This window comes from Salvelinus sp. IW2-2015, linkage group LG7 (assembly GCF_002910315.2).
Source record: "Salvelinus sp. IW2-2015 linkage group LG7, ASM291031v2, whole genome shotgun sequence".
NCBI classification, from domain to species: Eukaryota; Metazoa; Chordata; class Actinopteri; order Salmoniformes; family Salmonidae; genus Salvelinus; species Salvelinus sp. IW2-2015.
Genome location: NC_036847.1, coordinates 18329100 through 18354916, shown reverse-complemented (window position 1 = coordinate 18354916; position 25817 = coordinate 18329100). Strand labels below are relative to the sequence as shown.

Here is a 25817-nt window from a genome sequence, read left to right as displayed (position 1 = left end):
AAAAGTTCCTCTCGTTGTCTCCTTTCCACCATGACCAATAGGACAAGATATTAGGTATAAACACCCATCACAGGCCATGAAGGAGAGGAAGTGTTTCAAAGAACCTCCATCAAACCATGAGTGTCATCTTTCCATCTCAAATGCACTCTTTTTAGATACCAATGACACTCTGGGAAATTCTCAGGGCTTTTATTTATAGGTAATTAATCAGGATGCTTTGCTTTCGCAGAAGCCTTAAGCTTGTTTACCGGTAGTCCCCGAGGCATAAAGGGCATTGCCTCTAATGCAGAGGGCCGACTGCCAGCTGAGGCTTCGCACAATGGCATGACAGGAAGTTCGTGCCAGGCTAAGGAAACCTAGAAGGGAGGTTAGTGCCAGGCTAAGGAAAGTTAGTGTTAGGCTACAGGAAGTTAACTCTAGGGTATGGGAAGTTAGCCTCAGGCTATGTCAACATACGGGTGTCATGCTGTCTGTCCATTCTCCATGGCCAGCCTGAAGCCTCTTAACGCCGTCTATGTCTTCCAGCACTCGCACCAGCTCGCCCACACCAAAAGTGTTCACCTACGACAAGAAAGGGGAAGACAGCAAATTGTTAGCGATCTGATTTTATGCTAATCTGTCAGCATTAGCATCACATCGCTAACAAACGCTAACTTATAAGACCATGCTGTGAGCCTGTATTCATTTCCCACTGGTAGAGGTAGACTACCTTGGTTAGGGCCCCTGGGTGGAAGGTCCAGCGGATGTTGTTGCTGTACTGGACTCGGACATCTCCACGGTCAGTGATTCTGTGTACCGTCCCGATTCTGCAGGTGTACTGTAAACACACAAATTTGCAGTCGCAGATTGTGGCCGGCCTTGACCTTATCGTTTCGCTGGCTCCATTGATTTGAACATAAAAGGTGCTTGTTGGTTGTGCTCTATTGCACACCAGAGACCAATCACGCCGACGACATTACATAAAGCTGGGTTCAAAGTTTCAAAATGGGGAAACGGTACTCAGAATTTGAAGTAATATTTGTCTAACATGGCACATGCAGTACATGCAGTGCAGTGACAATGTGGTAAACACTTCAAAGTAGTTCTACAACTGGAGAAAGCTTGGAATGAGGTCAGACTCTTGATAAAATTCTGTCAGAGAAATTCCCCCATTTGACTTAGAGGGAGTTTAGTTTAGTACCTCTGCCATTTTGGGGTTCCACCCTCCGTGGCCCTCCTGCATCTGTCTGAGGATGTCCACCTCCAGGAGACATTTCACCTTGTCCCCCTGGTTGAAGGTGTGGCCTTCTGCACTCTCCTGCCTCTGCAGTTCTGCGTGCTCACCTGTGTACGCACRAACCATAGATAAACACACAAACGCACATAGGAACATATGACAAAAATAGGCCAACTCTACACTGAGTGCCTTCATATTGATATACACGGAGTATAAAAAACATTAAGAACACCTGCTCTTTCCATGACAGTCTGACCAGGTGAAAGCTATGATCCCTTATTGATTTCACTTGTTAAATCCACTTCAAATCAGTGTAGATGGAGGGGCGGAGACCGGTTAAAGAAGGATTTTTAAGCCCGGAGATAATTGATTGTGTATGTGTGCCATTTAGAGGGTGAATGGGCATGGTAGTAGGTGCCAGGCGCAACAGTGTGTCAAGAACTGCAATGCTGCTGGGTTTTACACGCTCAACAGTTTCCTATGTGTAACAAGAAATGTCCACTACGCAAAGGACATCCAGCCAACTTAACACAACTGTGGGAAGCAACGGAGTCAACACGGGCCAGCATCCCTGGGGAACGCTTTCGACACCTTAGAGTCCATGTCCAGACAAATTAAGGTTGTTCTGAAAGCCAAAGGTGGTGGTGATGGGGGGGGGGGGGGGATTCAACTTAATATTAGGAAGGTGTTAATAAATTTTATTTTATCAAATGTATAGGGGGAGTCAGGGGTGTCAAAAGTGCCCAAATTAATTGTTGGGGGGGTGGGGAGACAATCTGAATCGACATTGAAATAACTAAAACCTAATCGAAACAGTGTAGAAATTATAATGGACCTACATTTATAAATCTCTTTACTCTGTCCAGCTTGCTAACAGTCAAAACAAAAGCTAGAAAAAGTCAAGAGTATTCAACATTCCAAAAGTGATGGATAAGACAACTTTTTGCAAATTTTGACAGCGAGGAAATAATACATTTTAAGTGCGGCCCTCCTGACCTCAGGGAAGACCGAATGTAGCCCATGGGGCAAAATGAGTTTGACACCCTTGATCTATAGGATACATATACTATTTTCTAGAATGACAAAAACAAGCATGTCTCCTTTACAACAGGTAGAAACTTATGTCTACACCCGCCCTAGTTTCATACCGAGCTTTGGTAGGTGGTCTTTGTAGTAGAAGCCTCCCTGGACGTCAGACACGTATTTGAGGTCTACCTTGCCCTTGTGACCCATTCGGTAGACGTTGGTGGTACCATTGGACCAGGTGACACTGGCCACACTGCGACCGGACTCTGTGTCCCAGCCACGGATGTCCACCACCTTCCCAACCTTACCCTCTCCTCCTGCACACGCACACACGGTGTAGAAGTGTGGGAGGAGAGAAAGAGTGAAGAGAGCAAGATTTTTTTTTAATTGGCTTATTGGGGAAAAATTTGGAATGATGAGAAGATAAATAGTTATGGTGAATATATGAAACACAATCATTTTATTTTGTGTAGTTTGATTCCGTGCACAGGCCACTTCAAAAGACACAATTTTTAAACAGGAAATGGTGTCCATCAATGTTTCACATCCAAATGTTCAACCCATTTCTGGGAACACACAGCACACAGATCATACTCTGCTAAAGGAATCTTGTCAATTCTAGACTTAGCTAATTCAACACATCACATACTGAAAACAAGAAACAACAAGTGAGGATCGTGACTCCAAATTGGTGCTCTGGATGCTGAGAAAGGCTCAAAGACCAATCAGATAGTGCCTTCAGGAAGTATTCACAACCCTCAACTTTTCCCACACCTGAATTGAAAATTAATTGAGATGTTTTGTCACTGGCCTACACACAATACCCCATAATGTCAAAGTGGAATCATGTTTTTCGAATGTTTTACAAATTTATTAAAAATGAAAAGCTGAAATGTCTTGAGTCAATAAGTATTCAACTCCTTTCTTATGGCAAACCTAAATAAGTTCAGGAGTAAAAAATGTGCTTAACAGGTAACATAATACATTTCATGGACTAACTGTGCAATAGTGTTTAACCTCTTAAAATGTAACGGCAAATGTAGATTTCCGCCTAAATAGACATACMCAAAAGTAACTGCTATTCATGTGTAATTACATGACTCTGACATGCAAAAACTTGGTATATTTGGAAAGAAGATATCTGGGAGATGATGGGAAAATGATCAGAAGATAGGAGTTCCGTAGTTCAGAATACACAAGATCTTATTTTGAAAGTCATCTTTCATTGAAAAGCTATAAGTGAATTACTGATGCCCAGAGCTGGAAACACATTAGATGGCTTCCACAACATGTGAACAATATCAGAAAGAAAATGGGATTGATAGACCTAACAACTAGAAATGGGCAGATGTTTTATTAAGTGGTGTCAGGTGTGCTCACGGGACGCTTCCAAGTGTCTCTAAACCTCTCCAAAGTGGTATTTGTCTGTAAATTAGATAATTCCAATGGTATTACATATTTGCAATCCCCAAATGCTATTTGTTCAGTATAAAACACAATTTCTACCAACCTCTCTCAAACATTGTGGTGGGTGTCGGGGGACATACAGGGGATATCCAAGTGTTTTTTTCAACCTCTCCAAACTACCTGAACATTTAGCCTAGGCATATCCAATGTATTGGTTCCACAAACAAATGAACTGTTTACAAAAACAATATAAAAGCTACAGATATACATAMAWWWAAWAAAAAAAAGTCAAACACAAACTTGGTTACACGTGTCCTTCACTAAAAAACGTGCAAAAATAGAAATAAGCTGAACTATTTACAAAATGGCATTCCTGTTACATCCCAGGTGTAGATGATTAGATTTCACCATAGCTTGCTCATGTCGTGATAGTCTTTGAAGCAGTCCCTCTCTGCAAGGAAACAAAAAGAGAACTAGCATTTTGGACAGAAGATCTGGTRTTTCCCCCTTTCTTCCCCCCTGTGTTTTGTGCAATGCTTGCAGTTCTTCCTTTTGTCTTTTGGTATGTATGTTGGATAGTGGCACTCACCTTGAGTGGGGGGTCTTGCGATGGTTGTGAGGTTGCTTTGGGCCCCAAATTCAGCCATTTCCAACACCAGCTGCTCTCGGAAGGCCAACTGGGTGAAAGGGGTTTGACCTTTTACTTTGGCCATCTGCTTGTGGAGAATGAAAGCAATGTCCACAAAGTGTAAAAAAAAAAGGTCTCATACAACTTCCTGGTCTTGTGGAGTATCAGATAGTAGCCTATCAGAGCATCAGATAGGTCAACACCCCCCATGCTGGCATTGTAGTCCTTCACAGACACAGGAATGGGGACATCAACCCTTTTTCACCCTCCCTGAGACATGGTTGTTATTGAATGSCTTATGCTGTGTGGTGAGCAAGGTTACTTTCCTAGTGAAAAAGTAGATTGTTAGTCCTGATCCAACGTATGATCCCCCTCTCCACTGTCTTTGTCATGTCGTTTACCTTGGTCTTGGGGAAACCAATTATGTTAGGACGAATGGTGCCCCAAGCACTTTCTTTTTCAAGAGGTCTATGAAAAGTGGATGTAGAACCGTCACACGGGGTGATTGACATAGCAGCGGGGGGTAAAGACCTCGACCGGCGAGGGAGCTTGCTGGGGAGGGGTGGCTCTCAAATGTCATCATCATATTGATGAAAGACACACAGAATTACAGCTGATTAAATTTACGAAACGACATTACTGTAAAGTAAAAACACCAAGCCTGAACCTTCTGTACAGTGAAACACGCACACACACAATGCAAACAGTAACACCTTTGAGACAAAGGCACAGGTGAGAACTGCAAATAAACAATGGCCATGAGAGTTTAGTGGCCTCTAAAGTTACAAGGATGAAACTTAGAACAGCAAACAGTGGAATTATATAACATTGAAATKACTTGTTACATGGGCCAATGTAAACTAAATCCAAAGCACAAAATGCAGACAACTTATAAAAAACGAAATACATATAGTAAATTAGCTATATAAAGTCATGAAAATAATTTACTTACAAATCTAAAAGTGGATCCAATCCTTCGAGAAAGCAATCTTTGTCAGCCGAGTCTAAATCCTTGTTKTCCAAATGGCTCCCCTGATCCGAGTCCAACCAGCATTTTATTCAAATCTTCTATGTCGGTATACTTATTCATAGCTGCCTTCTTAACTTCCTGTTCGATATTCTTAGTTTTTAAATCCAAAACAATACGTTACTGAGTCCCACTCTCCATATTTTCAAGCATAGTGGAGGCTGCATTATGTTATGGGTATGCTTGTAATCATTAAAGACTGGTGAGTTTTTCAGGTAAAAAAAAGAAACGTAATGGAGCACATGTAAAATCATAGAGGAAAACTTGATTCAGTCTGCTTTTCACCAGACACTGGGAGATTAATTTACCTTTCAGCAGGACAATAACCTAAAACACAAGGCCAAATCTACACTGGAGTTGCTTACCAAGAAGACCGTGAATGTTCCAGAGTGGCCGAGTTACAGTTTTGACTTAAATATACTTGAAAATCTTCGTCTAGCAACGATCAACAAGCAATTTGACAGAGCTTGAAGAATTTTGAAAATAATAATGGTAACAATTTGTAAGTCGCTCTGGATAAGAGCGTCTGCTAAATGACTTAAATGTAATGTAAATGTAAACTGTTGCACAATTCTCGTGTGGAAAGCTCTTAGAGACTTACCCACAAAGACTCACTTTCGTAATCACTGCCAAAGGTGATTTTACAAAGTATAAACTCAGGGGTGTGAATACTTATGTAAATGAGATATTTGTGTATTTAATGGGTCTATACATTTCCTAACATTTCAAAAACATGTTTTCACTTTGTCATTATGGGGTATTGTGTGTAGATGGCTGGGGGAAAAAAGCTATTTAATCAATTAGAATTCAGGCTGTAACAACAAAATGTGGAATAAGTCAAGGTGTATGAATACTTTCTGAAGGCACTGTAATCTGAACAGACAATGAACATTGGCCATCTTTCAACAAGGTTTGGCCAATCATCCCTTCGATTCTGGTTAGAAGTGAAAAAAAGTCTAATAAAACAAAACACAAAACAAAGCACACGTACAGGCTGGGGCAAGCACCACTCACATTCTCAGACTACTGTAACCAAACACGAGAGAAAGTACAATAAAATACATTGATTTACTAACCACCACGATACGTTTCTACTTTACTACTTACTGACAGTCTTCAAGTTCAAATGTCATCAAATACTACGTTCAGTTTCCACCACAAAGCGAGAGCCTGGCATTGTATAGTTTAGGTTATGCAGGTTACATCAAGGACTACAAAATCATCAAGGATTACACAGCCTGCCAGGTAACAACAGGATAGGACTCATGGAAAGTGACAGGCTCTCTGCTGACCATGCCAAGAATGTCCCTATGCACTTACCACACTCTGATTAAAGACTGATGATGACTGACTTAGACCCCAGGGGTTAACTTTCAAAGACACCAAAAGGACATTTTGACTCATTCGCCAGTGCTTTAGCACAGAAAAGACACAATGCCATTCCCGGTTCTGACCCCACATGAGGTAATAGAAAGAGCTAATGATAGATTTTGCCATCCCTAAAGGCAATGATATTTAATGGTTTTGAAATGGAAAGAAACAGGGGCAATCATCAAACTTCCCACAGATGGAGATTCTGCAAATAGTTACATTCGTATTTGTGTGGCAAATCTGTTTCTTCACTAATGATTTGCCATTGAGAGCCAAATTATCTTSACTCTTGAAAACCACGTCCCAAAATATTAAATAACCCCAAAGACCATTTTGTCCTGTCCGGAGTTGCAGCACATGCTATAATTAGAATTCATGTGACTTCTTTGTATATTCCGCTACACTAGAGGGGAAACGGTACGAAAGGGAAAATAAAACTTGCTCATATGAACACAGCTCTTTAAGAAACATCTGTTAAACACACTCAATGAGATACTTGTGGGTTTGGGGAAAATCCTGAAGCACTAAGCACAAACACCAGTTCAAACTGTCACATTGTAGGTAATAAGATTCCATCGTCTCTAAGGTTATGGGGTCACGGTGAAACAGATTGAACAACAACGCTGCCACACTGGTAAACAAAAGGCCCTGGTCGGTATGGATGGATTGCTCTGCTCACTCCCTCACTCACCGTCTTGGTTTCCCCAGTCCCAGTCGGGTCCGCGTACCACTTTCACCCCCTGGAATATTCCTTTGAGGATGATCCGTGGGAGATTCTGCCTCGGGGCCAAGCACACTCTGTGAAAGGCAAAAAGTACAAACCACATTCTCATAAAGCACTATGGCAGGAAAACAGCATTATGACTTGTTATACAACATAGAGTGTATGCAGAATGTTCTGTCCAAATGACATTGTCCAATTTTGGAACCGAAAACCACTGACCGACAGATGCTTGTTCCAAATGCATCGCTTATCGGCCACCAGAAAAACACAAGCTAAAACCCTCTAAAACGTATAGCTATCTCGAATACGTAGGTCTGGACTACATTAAATTCCACTAAGTGCCACAGGCAAACAGGCCACATTTAACGCTCTCTGGCTTAAAGACACACTACAGTAGGTCACACACACTAGCCAGAAAGTCAGAGAGGGCCATAAGATACAACAACGTTCGGGCTATGTTACTGAGAACACTTGAATCAGTAAGGGTGGTGGGGAGACAAAGGGAGGTTTTATGTGGTGGGTGCTTGCCAAGGGGAGATGGCGTACATGTGCTCGATTGCTCATCTAAATTAAAGAAAGGTCTTTGTTTTTGACGGGTCGTACAGCATCGCTGAGGGCTGAGAGGCGTCTTAAACTGAAAACTCATGCTGCGAAACCATTAACCTCTCAACAGAGGACATCAATCTCATGTCAACAACATAACCAAGCAGAATATGGTTGCCAAAAAACAGAACTTGTTTGACAGGTTCAGGCAGGCAGTTACATCAAATTCTTAAGAAATCAGAAGGGGAGGGTGGGTGGGGCGGTCTAGGAGGGGACATACCTTATGGTAAAGATTTGGTCAGATCTCAAAGGGGCAAAGGAACTGCCTATTCCCATACTTTCTCAGCAAGGTCAGCATCCAGGTTTCATTCTGCCATGCAGCTTGGCGAGAGACACGCGACTCGAATCCACTATAATCAAAGTAAAACAACCATCAACTGGGCAGTCTTCCTCTTGGATAAAGAGAGGCTTTGCTACTCCTACGCGTTGCTCCCCATTCGGCTGCACACGGGCGTCATAGTCCAACGCAAACACGTACATTTACGAAGCTAGTCATGGTCATCTTCCGAATGCATCGGGTCAACTTGTGAGGCACTGGGGCTCTATAGAAAAAGAAGCCTGTGGCACCTTTGCTTCTTGGTGGCTTACTGCAGACTGACATTAAATCCCGGTGTGAGCCGTATGGCCGGAGTTGGGACAGTGGGGAGGTGAGGTGGCGTGTGTCTAAAAGCAGAGCTTTGAGGCCTAATCCCAAGACAGCAGGGCAATCAGGAAGCAGGCCGTCAGAGAGCACAGCTAAGAGTGTGTGTGTTCCAAGAATACACCCGCATCACCAAGGAGACACAACATATGGCCCTTGACATGATAATCCACCCCGTAAATAAAAATCATACACCTGTTAATTTGGTGAAAGCCGATGTTCTATCAGTGGGTAAAATATATATTTTTTCACCACGATTCAACTTCTAAGTGGTCAGTCTGTGAAATCAGGAAATCGTGTAGGAACTTATACCTACAGTGCCTTTGGAAAGTATTCAGACCCCTTGACTTTTCACATTGTTACGTGATTAAATGTATTTCCTCCAAAGAGTTCAATCTTGGTTTCATCAGACCACAGAATCTTGTTTCTCATGTTCTGAGAGTCTTTAGGTGCCTTTTGGCAAACTCCAAGCGGGCTGTCATGTGCCTTTTACAGAGGAGTGGCTTCTGTCTGGCCACTCTACCATAAAGGCCTGATTGGTGTGGTGCTGCAGAGATGGTTGTCCTTTTGAAAGGTTATCCCATCTCTACAGAGGAACTCTGACAGACTGACCATTCTTGGTAAACTCCCTGACCAAGGCCCTTCTTCCCCGATTGCTCAGTTTGGCCGGGGGGCCAGCTCTAGGAAGAGTATTGGTGGTTACAAACTTCTTCTACTTAAGAATGATGGAGGCCACCGTGTTCTTGGGGACTTTCAATGCTGCAGAAATGTTTTGGTACCCTTCCCCTGATCTGTGCCGACACAATCCTGTCTCGGAGCTCTACGGACAATTCTTTTGACCTCATGGCTTGATTTTTGCTCTGACATGCACTGTCAACTGTGGGACCTTATATAGACAAGTGTGTGCCTTTCCAAATCATGTCCAATCAATTGAATTTACCACAGTTGGACTCCAGTGAAGTTGAAGAAACATCAAGGATGATCAATGGAAACAGGATGCACCTGAGCTCAATTTCGAGTCTCATAGCAAAGGGTCTGAATATTTCTGTAAATAAGGCATCTGTTTTTTTATTTAAATATATTTTCAAAAATGTATAAAACCTATTTTCGCTTTGCCATTGTGGAGTAGTGTGTGGATTGCTGAGGAATTGTTTTTATTTCATCCATTTTCGAATAAGGCTGTAACGTAACAAAATCTGGAAAAAGTCAAGTGGTCTGAATACTTTCCGAAGGCACTGTATCAGGTCCTGAACAAGCATTTCGCTACATCTGCTAACCATGTGTATGTGATCAATAACATTTGATTTGAACAATGAAGATAGGGGATAACACAATATCACATTAAAACAATTACCTGCACTCCACCTAATCAGCCAATGAGCATACTTGTCTAGAACACATCCAATCCATTTATATCGTCATGACGAAGTATATATTGCCCTCAGATGTGCTCAATCTAAACAGTGTACCAAATTATTCAACTCGGTTTTTCCTTCAAGTACAATCAGCCAATACGCCCTGTGTGTCTGTGGAAAAGGGATGTTGTTGCCATGGTAACATGTGCACTTTGCGCACAGACGAACTGCAGACAGGTTCAACATGGTGAGATTGTAGACTCCTAAATGAATAGTGCAGTTTGTTTAGGTTATTTTACAGCTAGCTAGCTACTTCACATGCTTACTTTGGTATTATTGTGTGTAGTTACTAGCCAGTCAGCCAGAGAGAGCATTGCATTGTGGGTTTTGTAGTCGACTTGAGCTGCAACAGATTTACACAACAATTTTCACATTGCTATCAAGCTTGCTATCAGCTAATCAAATGGCTACCCAGATTATTTGCATTGCCTGAATTAAACAATGCTGGTTTATACTGCAGGACTTCCTGAGTTGGTAGATTAGGATGGATGATGTTAATGGGCTGCTTTCACCATTACAGTTCAGACAGATTATAAACACCATTTTATGGGATTTATGGGTCCAGATACCAATGGACAAAATATGTAGGGGGGGAAAACACTATCCAAAACAGATTTAGTAGAGATTAAATGTCTAAAATGTCTAATCCTGCCTGACCAACTGTCTCTCTGCCCACATGATAAACCAGAACAGGGTTAGGGACCCGTTGACCATAATATGAAATTTTGTAATGTGCTTAAATCGCTTGTTACACCAAATGCCAACTCCTGACCATTACCCATGTCGAAATCGCTCATGATTTGATTACATTGCCTGGAAAAGGAGAGACAAACTAATAGCAGCATTGTCTTCTCTTCACTAGCAGTTGAAACTCAAAGATTGAAAAACAACCTAGCTTATGAACAATCTAAATGGCCAAGAAATAGATCAACACCTGTTGATGACACACTCTGCCCCCAAACAGTGAGCTAGACTACCGAAGGGAACTCGTACAATGCTCGCAATAGCACAAGCTAAAGGAAAGTGCTTATTTCCAGTGTGTGAGTGAGTGTGATCCCAAATTCTGATTAGTATAGCCCCTCATTGTGCTTCTTGTGTATCCCCACCAGTTAATGTCGGAGGACACTGACTCTACACCAAAAACTTCAGAACTCAATAACTCAGATACCTGTGTCAACACCTGCTACCAACTAGCTAGCTACAGTAGCTAGGTTGCAATGGAGCCCGCTTCGCCTGGAATTACTAACGAATGTTTCCAGGGCTGTAGAAACTGTGTTTATTACGCTCTTGTCCGGGACAATATTGACAATCTGGAGTTCCAATGCAGCAATTGTTTGCTAGAGGAGGATTACAGGAATGAGATGGCTATGCTTAGCAAACAAAGCTCAATTCTGCCTGAATTTATGGGGRAAACCCAAATTGTAACTCATATGGCTGGACGCTGCTCGGGCCTGATGGATGTTTCCCAACCTCGTCATCTATCCCTATCCGAATGGCCTGTGCTACCTTGAACTTGCCTGCCAAGGAAATCGTCTCCATCTTGTAGTGAAGTAGATGGAGAACAGCAAGAAAAGTGTTCCAATCAGTGCTGGTCCCATGTCACAAGTCGTGGAAATCAAAGGTAGCGGCATGATGCTAAGCGGACGGAAGTGACTGCGAGAGGTTTGGAGCAGATTAACATAAGGAATAACTTTGCTGCATTGGTTACTGATCTACCTGCRCCTTCATCGCTGGGATTGCTTGTGTCTGTGACGGCGGTGCTGACTCCAACTACGCTGACACCAGCATCCTGGCTGGAAGGGATCGCCTCCMATGGGAACAGGTGGAGGCAGCCAGGAGAGCGGAGGCAGAAGGAGAAGGGAACCAGCGGTACGAGGGAACACGGCTGGCAAGGAAGCCCGAGAGGCAGCCCCCCAAAAATTTGGGAGACCTGAGCCCACTCCCCGTTCTTCCCGGGGCGAGCATGTGACTGGTCAGGCCCCGTGCTATGGGATGATGCGCACGGTGTCTCGGCCGAGCATCCACAGGCCGGTGTGCTCGGTGCCAGCGTCACACATTTGCCGGGTGGAAGCTGGCATCCAGTCAGAACGGGTGGGGCCAGATCTGCGCTCGAGACCGCCAGTGCGCCTCCACGGCCCAGTGTATCCGGTGCCTCGGCCAAGGACAAGGCCTCCTGCATGTCTCCCCAGCCTGTTGAGTCCTGTGCCTGCGCCGAGAATTAACCCTCCTATATGTCTCCCCAGCCTGGYGAGTCCTGTGCCTTCTCCCAGAGCCAGGCCTCCTGTGTGTCTCTCCACTCAAGTGGTGATCCATGGCACGAACCCTCCAGTGGTGATCCATGGCACAAAGCCTCCAGTGATGATCCATGGCACGAAGCCTCCAGTGATGATCCATGGCACGAAGCCTCCTGTGTGTCTCTCCACTCCAGTGACACCATCCTGTCCGGAGCAGCCAGAGTCTACCCCCTGTCCGGAGCAGCCAGAGTCTACCCTGTCCGGAGCAGCCAGAGTCTACCCCCTGTCCGGAGCAGCCAGAGTCTCTACCCCCTGTCCGGAGCGCCAGAGTCTCCCCCCTGTCCGGAGCGCCAGAGTCTCCCCCTGTCCGGAGCTGCCAGAGTCTCCCCCTGTCCGGAGCTGCCAGAGTCTCCCCCCTGTCCGGAGCTGCCAGAGTCTCCCCCCTGTCCGGGCCCACTGCAAGGGTCCCTAGTCCGGGGTCGGGGTGAGGTCCGCTCAGAGCTCCAAGTGGGCCAAGCCAGAGGTGGAGCGGGGTCTACGTCCCGCACCAGAGCCGCCACCGCGGTAGCATGCCCATCCAGACCCTCCCCTATAGGTTCAGGTTTTGCAGCCGGAGTCCGCACCTTTGGGGGGGGGGGGGGTACTGTTCCACGCCCTGACCTTAGTTCCTTTTTTATGTCTCTATTTTGGTTTGGTCAGGGCGTGAGTTGGGGTGGGCATTCTATGTTTTGTTCTGTTTTCTATTTCTAGGTGTTTGGCCTGGTGTGGTTCTCATTCAGATGCAGCTGTCAATCGTTGTTTCTGATTGAGAACCATACTTAGGTAGCCTGTTCCCACCTGTGTTTGTGGGTAGTTGTTTTCTGTTTTGTGTATTGCACCTTGCAGAACTGTTCGTTTGTCGTTTTGTTGTTTTTGTTCAAGTGTTCGTATTTATTAAAAGTATTATGAATACTTACCACGCTGCACCTTGGTCCTCTTCTCCTTCTCCTGACGACGTTCGTTACAACCGCAACTTTATTTGCCAAGGAAGAGTACATGATCAGTGAATATATTCAATGTACAGGCTACAATGTGGGAATCTTATGCGTAGTAATAACTACAGTACATGGGTATATAGGACTTTCATCCTTGGCACAATAAAGTTATTATATTCTACTCTATCCATATGTAAGAGTATAGCTTCTGTCCCTCTCCTTGCCCCTACCTGGGCTCGAACCAGGGACCCTCTGCACACATCGACAACAGCCACCCTTGAAGCATCATTACCCATCGCTCCTAAAAGCTGCGGCTTTTGCAGAGCAAGGGGAACAACTACTTCAAGGTCTCAGAGCGAGTGACGTCACCGATTGAAACGCTATTAGAGCGCACCCCGCTAACTAGCTAGACATTTTACAGCGGTTACATAGACTTCATTAATGCCATTCAGGCTTGAAGTTGATACAACAACTATGATAGCTGAGGTTCATAGATTGGTATGAATATTAGTTCAGAACCTAACGTTTTAGGGTCCATACACAGATCGGCTACATACTGTAGCTAGCTACACATCCATAGGCATACAGTTATTTTTGTCCTCCACTACACAATAAGCAAGTAAATAGTTAGCTATCTATGTTACTTCAGCTGCAAGGCAAGCTTACACAATTGTACATTCAATTTGCAGTAAATGYGTTAGCTAGCTAGATTCTTTACATCCACTGTTTCACAAGATGACAGCCTGGTTTGCTGGTTTTCTCAGGAGTCCCTAAAACATTAAACAACATGAATTACAAATTCATTCTCCTAACACTAGCTAGCTGGCTAATGTTACCTAGTCAGATAACTTGCTAAATAGCGATTTTCGTAAATGAACTTTATGACAAAAAAATATGCACAAAAATTTGTCTCTACATTAAGTAACATATTCCTCTCGATTGTACATTTTTTGCTTGACTCGTTATGATGTTATAACAACTTACATCTGGTTCCACCATAATGTTTTGTCAGTTATCTTTGTTGAAGAACACCACAAGGCAAGGGTGGCTCGCGTCAAAATTCGTCATTGGAACCACTCGATATGATTGGTCATATAAAAACCTTGGGACCCAAATGCATAATGAGTGCTCCAACTCCCCCTTGTGGTGGTCTGGAGCAATGACGCCGTGACGCTGGGTACCTCTAAGTTCTGCGGTGCAAGCTCGCAACTTTTAAAGGAGGAACCACTGTATAGACCACCAAGTGGTAATGGTCAGTATCCGGATAACATGTATGAAATGCTTGATAATGTATTAACAGAGAGGAATATTTTCTTGGTGATTTAAATATTGACTGGCTTTCATCAGGCTGTCCACTCAAGAGAAAGCTTCCAACTATAACCACTGCCTGCAACCTGGCTCAGGTTATCAGTCAACTTACTAAGGTAGTTACAAACAGCACAGGAATAAAAGTCATCAACATGTATTGATCACATCTTTACTAATGCTGCAGAAATGTACTATTTGTTGGTCTGTGGTGTGTAATGAAAAGCAACCAAATTCAGCACTTTATGAAATTGCTTATTCCAATTACTAGCACCTTAAAAGAAAATTTGGCCAAAAAGATGCCGCATTCATCACAAAACCCACTGATATTGCCAACTACTTGAATTMTTTTTTAATTGGCAAGATTAGAAAACTTATGGATGACATGTCAGCAACAAATGCTGAAACTACACATCCAAGTATATTTGACCAAATTATGAAAGACAAGCATTATAAATTTGAATTCTGTAAAGTGAGTGTGGAAGAGTTGAAAAAACTATCGTTGTCTATCAACAATGACAAGCCACCGGGGTCTGACAACTTGGATGGAAAATTACTGAGGATAATAGCGGACAATATTGCCACTCCTATTTGCCCTATCTTAAATTTAAGCATACTAGAAAGTGTGTGCCCTCAAGCCTGGAGGGAAGCAAAAGTCATTCCGATAAGAATAGTAAAGCCCCTTTTACTGGCTCAATTAGCCAACCAATCTGCCTGTTACCAACCCTTAGTAAACTTTTTGAAAAAATTGTGTTTGACCAGATACAATGCTATTTTACAATAAAGAAATTGATAACATACTTTCAGCATGCTTAAAGGGAAGGACATTCAACAAGCACATCACTTACATAAATGACTGATGATTGGCTGAGAGAAAATGATGATATAATATACAGCATAATTGTTTTGTTAGACTTCAGTGTGGCTTTTGACATTATCGATCATAGTCTGGTGATGGAAAAACATGTGTTATGGCTTTACACTCCCAGTTATATTGTGGATAAAGAGTTACCTGTCTAACAGAACACAGAGTGAGTTCTTTAATGGAAGTCTATCCAACATAATCCAGGTACAATCAGAATTCCCCAGGGCAGCTGTCTAGGCCCCTTACTTTTTTTCAATCTTTGAGTAAAGCCAGTGTGTCTATGTATACGGATGACTCAACACTATACATGTCAGCTACTACAGCGACTGAAATAAATGCAACATTTAACAAAAAGCTACAGTTACAGAATGGGTGGCAAGGAATACGTTTGTGGTAAATATTTCAAAAACTAAAAGCATTGTATTTGGGACAAATTATTCACTAAACCCAAAACCTCAACTAAATAATGTGGAAATTGAGCAAGTTGAGGTGACTAAACTGATTGGAGTAACCCTGGATTATAAAATGTTATCTTCTAAACATATTGATACAACAGTAGCTAAGATGGGGAGAAGTCTGTCCATAATTAAGCGCTACTCTGCCTTCTTAAGAGCACTATCAACAAGGCAGGTTTGACAGGCCCTAGTTTTGTCGCACCTCGACTACTGTTCAGTCGTGTGGTCAGGTGCCACAAAGAAGGACTTAGAAAATGCAATTGGAGCAGAACAGGGCAGCACGGCTGGCTCTTAGATGTACACAGAGAGTGAACATTAATAAAATGCATGTCAATCTCTCCTGGCTCAAAGTGGAGGTTGAGATTGACTTCACAGAGCTGTCTGTTTGAACTACTGGCACACAGCTCGGACACCTATGCATACCCCACAATACCTACCACCAGAGGACTCTCCCAGAACAGACTATGGGAGGCGCACAATACTACATAGAGCCATGACTACATGGAACTCTATTCCACATCAAGTAACTTATGCAAGCAGTAAAAAAACAAATAAAAAATAAAAAACAGAAAAAAAAACAGATAAAACAGATATATTTGGAAGTAGAGTAGGGGCCTGAGGGCACACACTTCATGTGTTGTGAAATCTGTTGTGAATGTAATGTTTTTAATTGTATAACWGCCTTAAATTTCTACTTTTAAACTCGGACAAAACAGAGATGCTTGTTCTAATTCCCAAGAAACAAAGAGATCTTCTGTTGAATCTGACAATTAATCTTGATGGTTGTACAGTCGTCTCAAATAAAACTGTGAAGGACCTCGGCGTTACTCTGGACCCTGATCTCTCTTTTGACGAACATATCAAGACTGTTTCAAGGACAGCTTTTTTCCATCTACGTAACATTGCAAAAATCAGAAATTGTCTGTCCAAAAATGATGCAGAAAATTTAATCCATGCTTTTGTTACTTCTAGGTTAGACTACAGCAATGCTTTACTTTCCGGCTACCCGGATAAAGCACTAAATAAACTTCAGTTAGTGCTAAATACGGCTGCTAGAATCAAGAAATTTGATCATATTACTCCAGTGCTAGCTTCCCTACACTGGCTTCCTGTTAAGGCAAGGGCTGATTTCAAGGTTTTACTGCTAACCTACAAAGCATTACATGGGCTTGCTCCTATCCATCTTTCCGATTTGGTCCTGCCGTACATACCTACACRTACGCTACGGTCACAAGACGCAGGCCTCCTAATTGTCCCTAGAATTTCTAAGCAAACAGCTGGAAGCAGGGCTTTCTCCTATAGAGCTCCATTTTTATGGAATGGTCTGCCTACCCATGTGAGAGACGCAGACTCGGTCACAACCTTTAAGTCTTTACTGAAGACTCATCTCTTCAGTGGGTCATATGATTGAGTGTAGTCTGGCCCAGGAGTGTGAAGGTTAACGGAAAGGCTCTGGAGCAACGAACCGCCCTTGCTGTCTCTGCCTGGCCGGTTCCTCTCTCCACTGGGATTCTCTGCCTTTAACCCTATTACAGGGGCTGAGTCATTGGCTTACTGGTGCTCTTCCATGCCGTCCCTAGGAGGGGTGCGTAACCCCCCCACCCCCCCCCTTGGGTTGTGCCGTGGCGGAGATCTTTGTGAGCTATACTCGGCATTGTCTCAGGATGGTAAGTTGGTGGTTGAAGATATCCCTCTAGTGGTGTGGGGGCTGTGCTTTGGCAAAGTGGGTGGGGTTATATCCTTCCTGTTTGGCCCTGTCCGGGGGTATCATCAGATGGGGCCACAGTGTCTCCTGACCCCTCCTGTCTCAGCCTCCAGTATTTATGCTGCAGTAGTTTATGTCGGGGGGCTAGGGTCAGTCTGTTATATCTGGAGCACTTCTCCTGTCTTATCCGGTGTCCTGTGTGAATTTAAGTATGCTCTCTCTAATTCTTTCTTCCTCTCTCGGAGGACCTGAGCCCTAGGACCATGCCTCAGGACTACCTGGCATGATGACTCCTTGCTGTCCCCAGTCCACCTGGCCGTACTGCTGCTCCAGTTTCAACTGTTCTGCCTGCGGCTATGGAACCCTGACCTGTTCACCGGACGTGCTACCTGTCCCAGACCTGCTGTTTTCAACTCTCTAGAGACAGCAGGAGCGGTAGAGATACTCTTAATGATCGGCTATGAAAAGCCAACTGACATTTACTTCTGGGGTGCTGACTTGTTGCACCCTCGATAACTACTGTTATTATTATTATGCTGGTCATTTATGAACATTTGAACATCTTGGACATGTTCTGTTATAATCTTCACCCGGCACAGCCAGAAGAGGACGGGCCATCCCTCATAGCCTGGTTCCTCTCTAGGTTTCTTCCTAGGGAGTTTTTCCTAGCCACCGTGCTTCTACACCTGCATTGCTTGCTGTTTGGGGTTTTAGGCTGGGTTTCTGTACAGCACTTTGAGAATCAGCTGATGTAAGAAGGGCTATATAAATAAATTTTATATGATTTAGTTTTCATGGACCCCAGGAAGAGTAAGCAGCTAATGGGGATCCATAATAAATACAAATACAGTGATAGCGGCAAGAGACTGAGAAAGAGAGGGAAGATGTGGCTGAAACGTGACCAGTAGGAGGTGAAGAGGTCAGATGGTGCTGAATCGCCAGATATGCAGGATAAGGATTAAACTGAGTCTACTTGACAGGGCCTCTGCATTTGTGTGTGTAAGTGTGTGGGAGTATGCGTGTTTGCATGAGCCGATTAGCCAACCAGGAAGTTGTTGTTGCGTTTCCACCCCCCTTCAGTAAACATATGGACACACATATGCTGTGCAGCGCATCATCAACACGCCATAACCTACACACATATTCCATGATGATATACACCACTTACCATGAACAAAGTCGACTAAACAAATCATGTCATTGTAATTATTTTACTTAGCTACTATAGAGTCTCACAGTGGAGGTGTCATAATACCCATAAACCTAGCGGTCAAACAGGTAAATTGATCCAATTGTTTTTCCCACTATTAATTTTTCCCACAGGGAGTTTAGAAACACTTAAAATAAATGCTGTGTTTCGTGTAGGCTTACCCTGGTGTGACGTTTTGATAACCATGTAAATCTCTCTCGGACAAGGTGAAATATCAATATAGTCGGCTCAGATAGCTTAGCGATTAAGAGCGTTGGGCCAGTATCCGAAAAGTTGCTGGTTCGAATCCCCAGGCTGACTAGTTGGGGGGGGGGGGACGGTCTGCGCCCTTGAGCGAGGCACTTAACCCTAATTGCTCCTGTAAGTCGCTCTGCTAAATGACTCAGATTCAAAAACGCTAATTAGAATCAAAGTAGACATCATGAAAGCTCCTGCACGTCATCTCTAGATGACACCTTTGCTAACAGAAAACTAACCAATTCAGAAATTACTAAAATTAGCTAACATTAGATAGTTCATCCAGAGATTCTTACCTTTGCCTCGATTCGCCAGTCTCATCCAGATCATCATGGCATTTTTAGATCTTTATGATAGCCACATAAGCAGATAATTAGGATTATTTATTTGGGAGGGGGGGGGGGGGTAAAATAAGGCGAATATATTCATTAAAGTCACCTTGGCCTACAGACATTTACACGGTTATCAAATGTCACACCAGGGTAAGCCTACACAAAACACAGCCCTTATGTTAAGTGTTTCTAAAATCCCCTATGGGAAAAATGTATGGTGGAAAAACGATTGGAACCATTTCCTTGTTTGACTGCTACGTTTTATGGGTGTTATGACTCCTACTGGGGTACACTTTTTACACAAACCATGTGACAGCCTCCACCCACACACACACACACACACACACACACACACACACACACACACACAATTAGAGAATATCCAGAGGACCATAAAGTGAGCACACACACGTAAATGAACATCCTGTAATGGAAACACATGGGTAATCACAGCACAGCCCCTGGCACCTAATTTCCCTAAATCTGTACTCACACTACTAATTACCTCACAACACACTTCTATGGGGAGGAAGGTGAGAATGCTAACATGTTAATCCCATTAAGTGGGCTGATTACAATACAGCAAAACTCTGGCACTGCAGGTCCTGTCATACTCAATAAAGAAAAAACGACCCTATGCCAGTGTGTGTGTGTCTGTGTCTAGCTCTCTGCTTTAAAGCCCTCTGCCACCTGCTTTAAAGCCCTCTGACATGAAATGAATCCCATTAGCCGTGCTGCTGAGCCAAGATCCAATCCCTCCATCACAAATGACTAGCAGAATAAAGCAGGGCCGTTATCATCACGGAAGCCAGCCAACGTCTCCACTCCCCCCAATATCGGTTTGGGACAGACTGAATGCCTACTTGTTCTTAAGATGAGCCGGGTCGTATGAGACGTGCAGCATACAGTAGAGCTTTGGATTAAATTTGGGTCACTGAGGACTTGAGATATAGAGGGGCTCTCTTGTGTTTTGCATCATGCACAACAAGCATGAAGAAGAACGGGGGTAGTGTGCATGACTTTCATATGATGTTTTTCCCCTTTGCTTCAGTGCTGGGTCTTGGCGCAGCAACAGTCCATGCTTTGTTGAATTTATCTTCACTGTAGGGCTGGGCGATATACAGTGCCTTCTAAAAGTATTTATCCCCTTTGTTTTTCCTATTTTGTTGCATTACAACATGTCATTTAAATAGATTTTTATTTGGATTTCATGTAATGGACATACAAAATAGTCCAAATTGGTGAAGTGAAAAAATATATAAAAAATAAAAACGGAAAAGTGGTGTGTGCATATGTATTCACCCCCTTTGCTATGAAGCCCCTAAATACAATCTGGTGCAATCAATTACCTTCAGAAGTCATATAATTAGTTAAAGTCCACCTGTGTGCAATCTAAGTGTCACATGATCTCAGTATACACACACACACTTTGAAAGGCCCCAGAGTCTGCAACACCACCAAGCAAGCGTCACCATGAAGACCAAGGAGCTCTCCAAACAGGTCAGGGACAAAGTTGTGGAGAAGTATAGATCAGGGTTGGGTTATAAAAAAATATCAGAAACTTTGAACATCCCACAGAGCACCATTAAATCCATTATTTAAAAAATGGAAAGAATATGGCACCACAACAAATCTGCCAAGAGAGGGCCGCCCACCAAAACTCAGACCAGGCAAGGAGAGCATTAATCAGAGAGGCAACAGAGAGACCAAAGATAATCCTGAAGGAGCTGCAAAGCTCCACAGCGGAGATTGGAGTATCTGTCCACAGGACCACTTTAAGCCGTACACTCCACAGAGCTGGGCTTTACGAAAGAGTGGCCAGAAAAAAGCCATTGCTTATAGAAAAAAATAAGCAAAAACGTTGGGTGTTAGCCAAAGGCATGTGGAAGACTCCCCAAGAAGGTACTCTGGTCAGATGAGACTAAAATGTAGCTTTTTGGCCATCAAGGAAAATGCTATGTCTGGCGCAAACCTAACACCTCTCATCACCCCGAGAACACCATCAGTGCCACCACAGTGAAGCATGGTGGTGGCAGCATCATGCTGTGGGGATGTTTTTCCATTGGCAGGGACTGGGAAACTGGTCAGAATTGAAGGAATGATGGATGCCACTGAATACAGGGACATTCTTGAGGGAAACCTGTATCAGTCTTCCAGAGATTTGAGACTGGGACGGAGGTTCACCTTCCAGCAGGACAATGACCCTAAGCATAGTGCTAAAGCAACACTTGAGTGGTTTAAGGGGAAACATTTAAATGTCTTGGAATGGCCTAGTCAAAGCCTAGACCTCAATCCAATTGAGAATCTGTGGTTTGACTTAAAGATTGCTGTACACCAGCGAAACCCATCCAACTTGAAGGAGCTGGAGCAGTTTTGCCTTGAAGAATGGGCAAAAATCCCAGTGGCTAGATGTGCCAAGCTTATAAGACAAGGCCCGAGACGTACAGGCTGTATGCTGCAGAAGGTGGCTGCTTACAAAGTTTGACTTTGAGGGGGGGTGGTGGGGGAAATAGTTATGAGCTGCAAATGTACATATGTTTGTGTGTATATTTATATGTTTATTTCATCAAAAAATATCGTTTTAGATCTTCAGAAAGTGGTAAGGGCATGTTGTGTAAAAATGATACAATCCAACACAAGATACTTTAATTCAAGGTTGTAAGACAAATAGGAAACAATGCGAAGGGGTGAATATTTCAGAGCCATACAGCTAAAACCAAAATTTCAATAGTAATTATCTTACATTTTAAATGTATTTTTCTAAATAAGCTTTGTTGTACAACTTAAAGAGCAAATGCACTGCATTAAGCAGTCGGCAATTATCAAATGAATTCAGGCTTGTGAATTTATTCGTAAATATAGCTTCCAACGAAAAGTCTATAATTATGCGTATTTTCTGTATTATGAACATAGTTTACACGGCTTTCAAAATCATGTCTGCGTTTCAAGTCTATGAAAACTCCCTTTTTGTTAACCATTTCCAGAACATGCATAATGCACATTCATAATAATGATTCCAAAAAACAGGTTCGTAAATCCAAACAGGGCATTCATTTTACAGGATGGAAACCACGTTTTAGGTGATATTAAATGACTAAACAAGATTATAAGTATGTAGAAAAAGATACATGGACCTATATATTTTTGATAATATAATCTGAGAACTAACCATCACAAATAAAACGTAGACGGTAAAGGAGAATTGAAAAGTCTAAAAACATTAATTTAGCTGCATCTTTATTTTTATGTTTTGAGCAAATGACACAGCATTGACATGCATGACAAATGCATAGATTTGCAGGAAACTAGTTTAAAACTACATATTCTCCCGTCATGGAGAATATGTAGAATGGCAGGAAATTAGCTTAAAACGAATATTTCCTCTCCGTGCATGGCAAGTGCATGAAATAGAGGAAATTGCTTAAACTGAAAACATTTCTTCTATCAATGTGCAGCGGTACAAGGAATCTTGAGGTAGATATAGTTGTACATGAAGGGTGCAGGTATAGTGACTGTACTCGTCGGACATGATAAATCCAAACTTTAATTGTAATTGATACAAAGTGTAGACTTACAATTAGCCCTTATACCATATAGGCAGTTCAATGTAAGAGTTAAGAAACTATTAGCAATATAACTAAAGTTAAAATAAATATATTATCAGTAACACAATAACGAGGTATATTTCAGGAGCGTCGTCAAGGATGTCGGGGTGACGGTTAGTTGACGTAAATTTGTACATATAATAGGATGAAGTGACTATGCATAGATAATAAAACAGCAAGTAGCAGCAGTATACAAAACAAATGGGAGGGGGGGGGGGTCAATGTAAATAGTCCAGGAGCCATTTGATGAATTGTTCAGCAGTCTTATGGCTTGGGGGTAGAAGCTGTTAAGGACCCTTTTGCTTCTAGACTTGGCGCTCCGGTACCGCTTGCCGTGCGGTAGAAGAGAAAACAGTCTATGACTCGGGTGACTTGAGTCTCTGACCATATTATGGGCTTTCCTCTCACACCWCCTATTATGTAGGTCCTGGATGGCAGGAAGCTTGGCCCCAGTGGTGTACTGGGCCRTACSCACTACCCTCTATAGCGCCTTACGGTCAGATGCTGAGCAGTTGCCATAGCAGGCGGTGATGCAACCGGTCAGGATGATCCTGCTGGTGCAGCAATAGAACTTTGAGGCTCTGGGGACCCCTGACAAATCTTTTCAGTCTCCTGTGGGGGAAAAGGTTTTGTCGTGCCCTACTCACAACATTAATAAGAGTTAAAAAAAATAACAGAGTGTATAAGAGTGTGAGTGTGCGTGCGTGTAATGGGTATGTACATTCGAAAAGTATTCAGACCCCTTCCCTTTTTCCACATTTTGTTACGTTACAGCCTTATTCTAAAATGAATCAAATAATTTTTCCCCCCTCAATCTACACACAATACCCCATAATGACAAAGAAAAATAATAATAATAATAATAATAATACCTATTTAGACCCCTTGCTATGAGACTCAATTGACCTCAGGTGCATCCTGTTTCCATTGGTAATCCTTGAGATATTTGTACAACTTAAGAGTCCCCCTGTGGTAAATTCAAATTGATTGGACATGATTTGAAAAAGGTCCCACAGTTGACAGTGCCTATCAGAAAAATTTAAAAAACATGAGGTCGAAGGAATTGTCCGTAGAGCGCCGAGACAGGATTGTGGGAAGGGTACCAAAACATTTCTGCAGCATTGAAGGTCCCCAAGAACACAGTGGCTTCCATCATTCTTAAATGGAAGAAGTTTGGAACCACCAAGACTCTTCCTAGAGCTGGCCGCCCGGCCAAACTGAGCAATCGGGGGAGAAGGGCCTTGGTCAGGGAGGTGACCAAGAACCCCGATGGTCACTCTGACAGAGCTCCTGAGTTCCTCTGTGGTGATGGGAGAAGGACAACCATCTCTGCAGCACTCCATCAATCAGGCTTTTATGATAGAGTGGCCAGACGGAAGCCACTTCTTAGTAAAAGGAACGACAGCCCGCTTGAAGTTTGCCAAAAGGCAACTAAAGGACTATCAGACCATGAGAAACAAGATTCTCAGGTCTGATGAAACAAAGATTGAACTCTTTGGCCTGAATGGCAAGCGTCACATCTGGAAGAAACCTGGTACCATCCCTATAGTGAAGCATGGTGGTGGCAGCATCATGCTGTGGGGATTGTTTTTCAGCGGCAGGGACTGCGAGACTACTCAGGATGGAGGGAAAGATGAACAGAGCAAAGTACAGAGAGATCCTTGATGWAAACCTGCTCCAGAGCGCTCAGGACCTCAAACTGGAGAGAAGGTTCACCTTCCAACAGGACAACGACAGTAAGCACACAGCCAAGACAACGCAGGAGTGGCTTTTGGACAAGTCTCTGAATGTCCTTAAGTGGCCCAGCCAGAGCCCGGACTTGAACCCGAGCTAATATCTCTGGACAGACCTGAAAATAGCTGTGCAGCAACGCTCTCCATCCAACCTGACCGAGCTTGAGAAGATCTGCAGAGAAGAAATCGTAGAAACTCCCCAAATACAGGTGTGCCAAGCTTGTAGCGTCATACCCAAGAAGACTTGAGGCTGTAATCGCTGCCAAAAGGTCCTTCAAGAAAGTACAGAGAAAAGGGTCTGAATACTTATGTAAATTATATTTMATTTTGGATTTTTTTTATACATTTGCAAAAATGTTTTTTTTTTTAAACGTTTCTATTTGTCATTATAGGGTATTGTGTGTAGATTGATGAGGTGGACAAATAATTAAATAGAATTAAATAAATAATTAAATAGATTTTAGAATAAGGCTGTAACGTATCAAAATGTGGAAAAAGTCAAGGGGTCTGAATACTTTCCGAATGCACTGTATGCGTGTGGGTTTATAGTTCGGGTATCAATAATTTACTATTTAGCAGTCTTATTATGGCTTGGGGATAGAAGCTGTCGCGGAGCCTGTTGGTCAGATGGTAGCAGAGTGAACAGTCTATGGCTTGGGTGGCTGGAGTCTTTGGCAATCACATCCGCCCCGGAAGGTTTTTACGGCCCCTGGGATGATCTTGATTTATATTAGAACCGGCCCGCACCGCAGCAGCCGGCAGCCCGCAGATCTTTTACACGCACCAATACTACATTTCCACAATGCAACGGTGACGCACGAGCAGTAGGCTGCTTCATTTCAATATTTATTGGCACAGCAGTCGTCAGCATCACAGTAAAATTAACTTTCATACCCATCAAAAATGGCAAAACGGAAGGTGGACACTGAGAACCGGGTTTCAAACAAGGTGGGAGTCGGAGTATAGTTCACGGAGTAGCTGGAAACCTGTGTGTCTTCTGTGTGGAGAAAGTGTGCGTACTGAAAGAGTATAATCTGAGACGACATTATGAAACGAACACGCGGACAAAACAAGAATATGGACATGGAACAAAGGCTACAAAGGA

The 25817-nt window shown here is 43.1% G+C and overlaps 1 protein-coding gene across 2 annotated transcripts in view; it reads right to left on the bottom strand.

The window, feature by feature from the left end:
* Window positions 1–25817, bottom strand: part of LOC111966541 (E3 ubiquitin-protein ligase MIB2) — a 100228-nt gene that overhangs the window by 38794 nt on the left and 35617 nt on the right. For both annotated transcript variants that reach the window (XM_023991270.3, XM_070444511.1), the window contains 5 exons: window positions 7367–7473; window positions 2365–2559; window positions 1181–1323; window positions 710–817; window positions 457–561 (listed from right to left, as the gene is read on the bottom strand). In XM_023991270.3, coding sequence (XP_023847038.1) covers window positions 457–561; window positions 710–817; window positions 1181–1323; window positions 2365–2559; window positions 7367–7473 — 658 coding nt within the window. The remainder of the gene's footprint in view (window positions 1–456; window positions 562–709; window positions 818–1180; window positions 1324–2364; window positions 2560–7366; window positions 7474–25817) is intronic.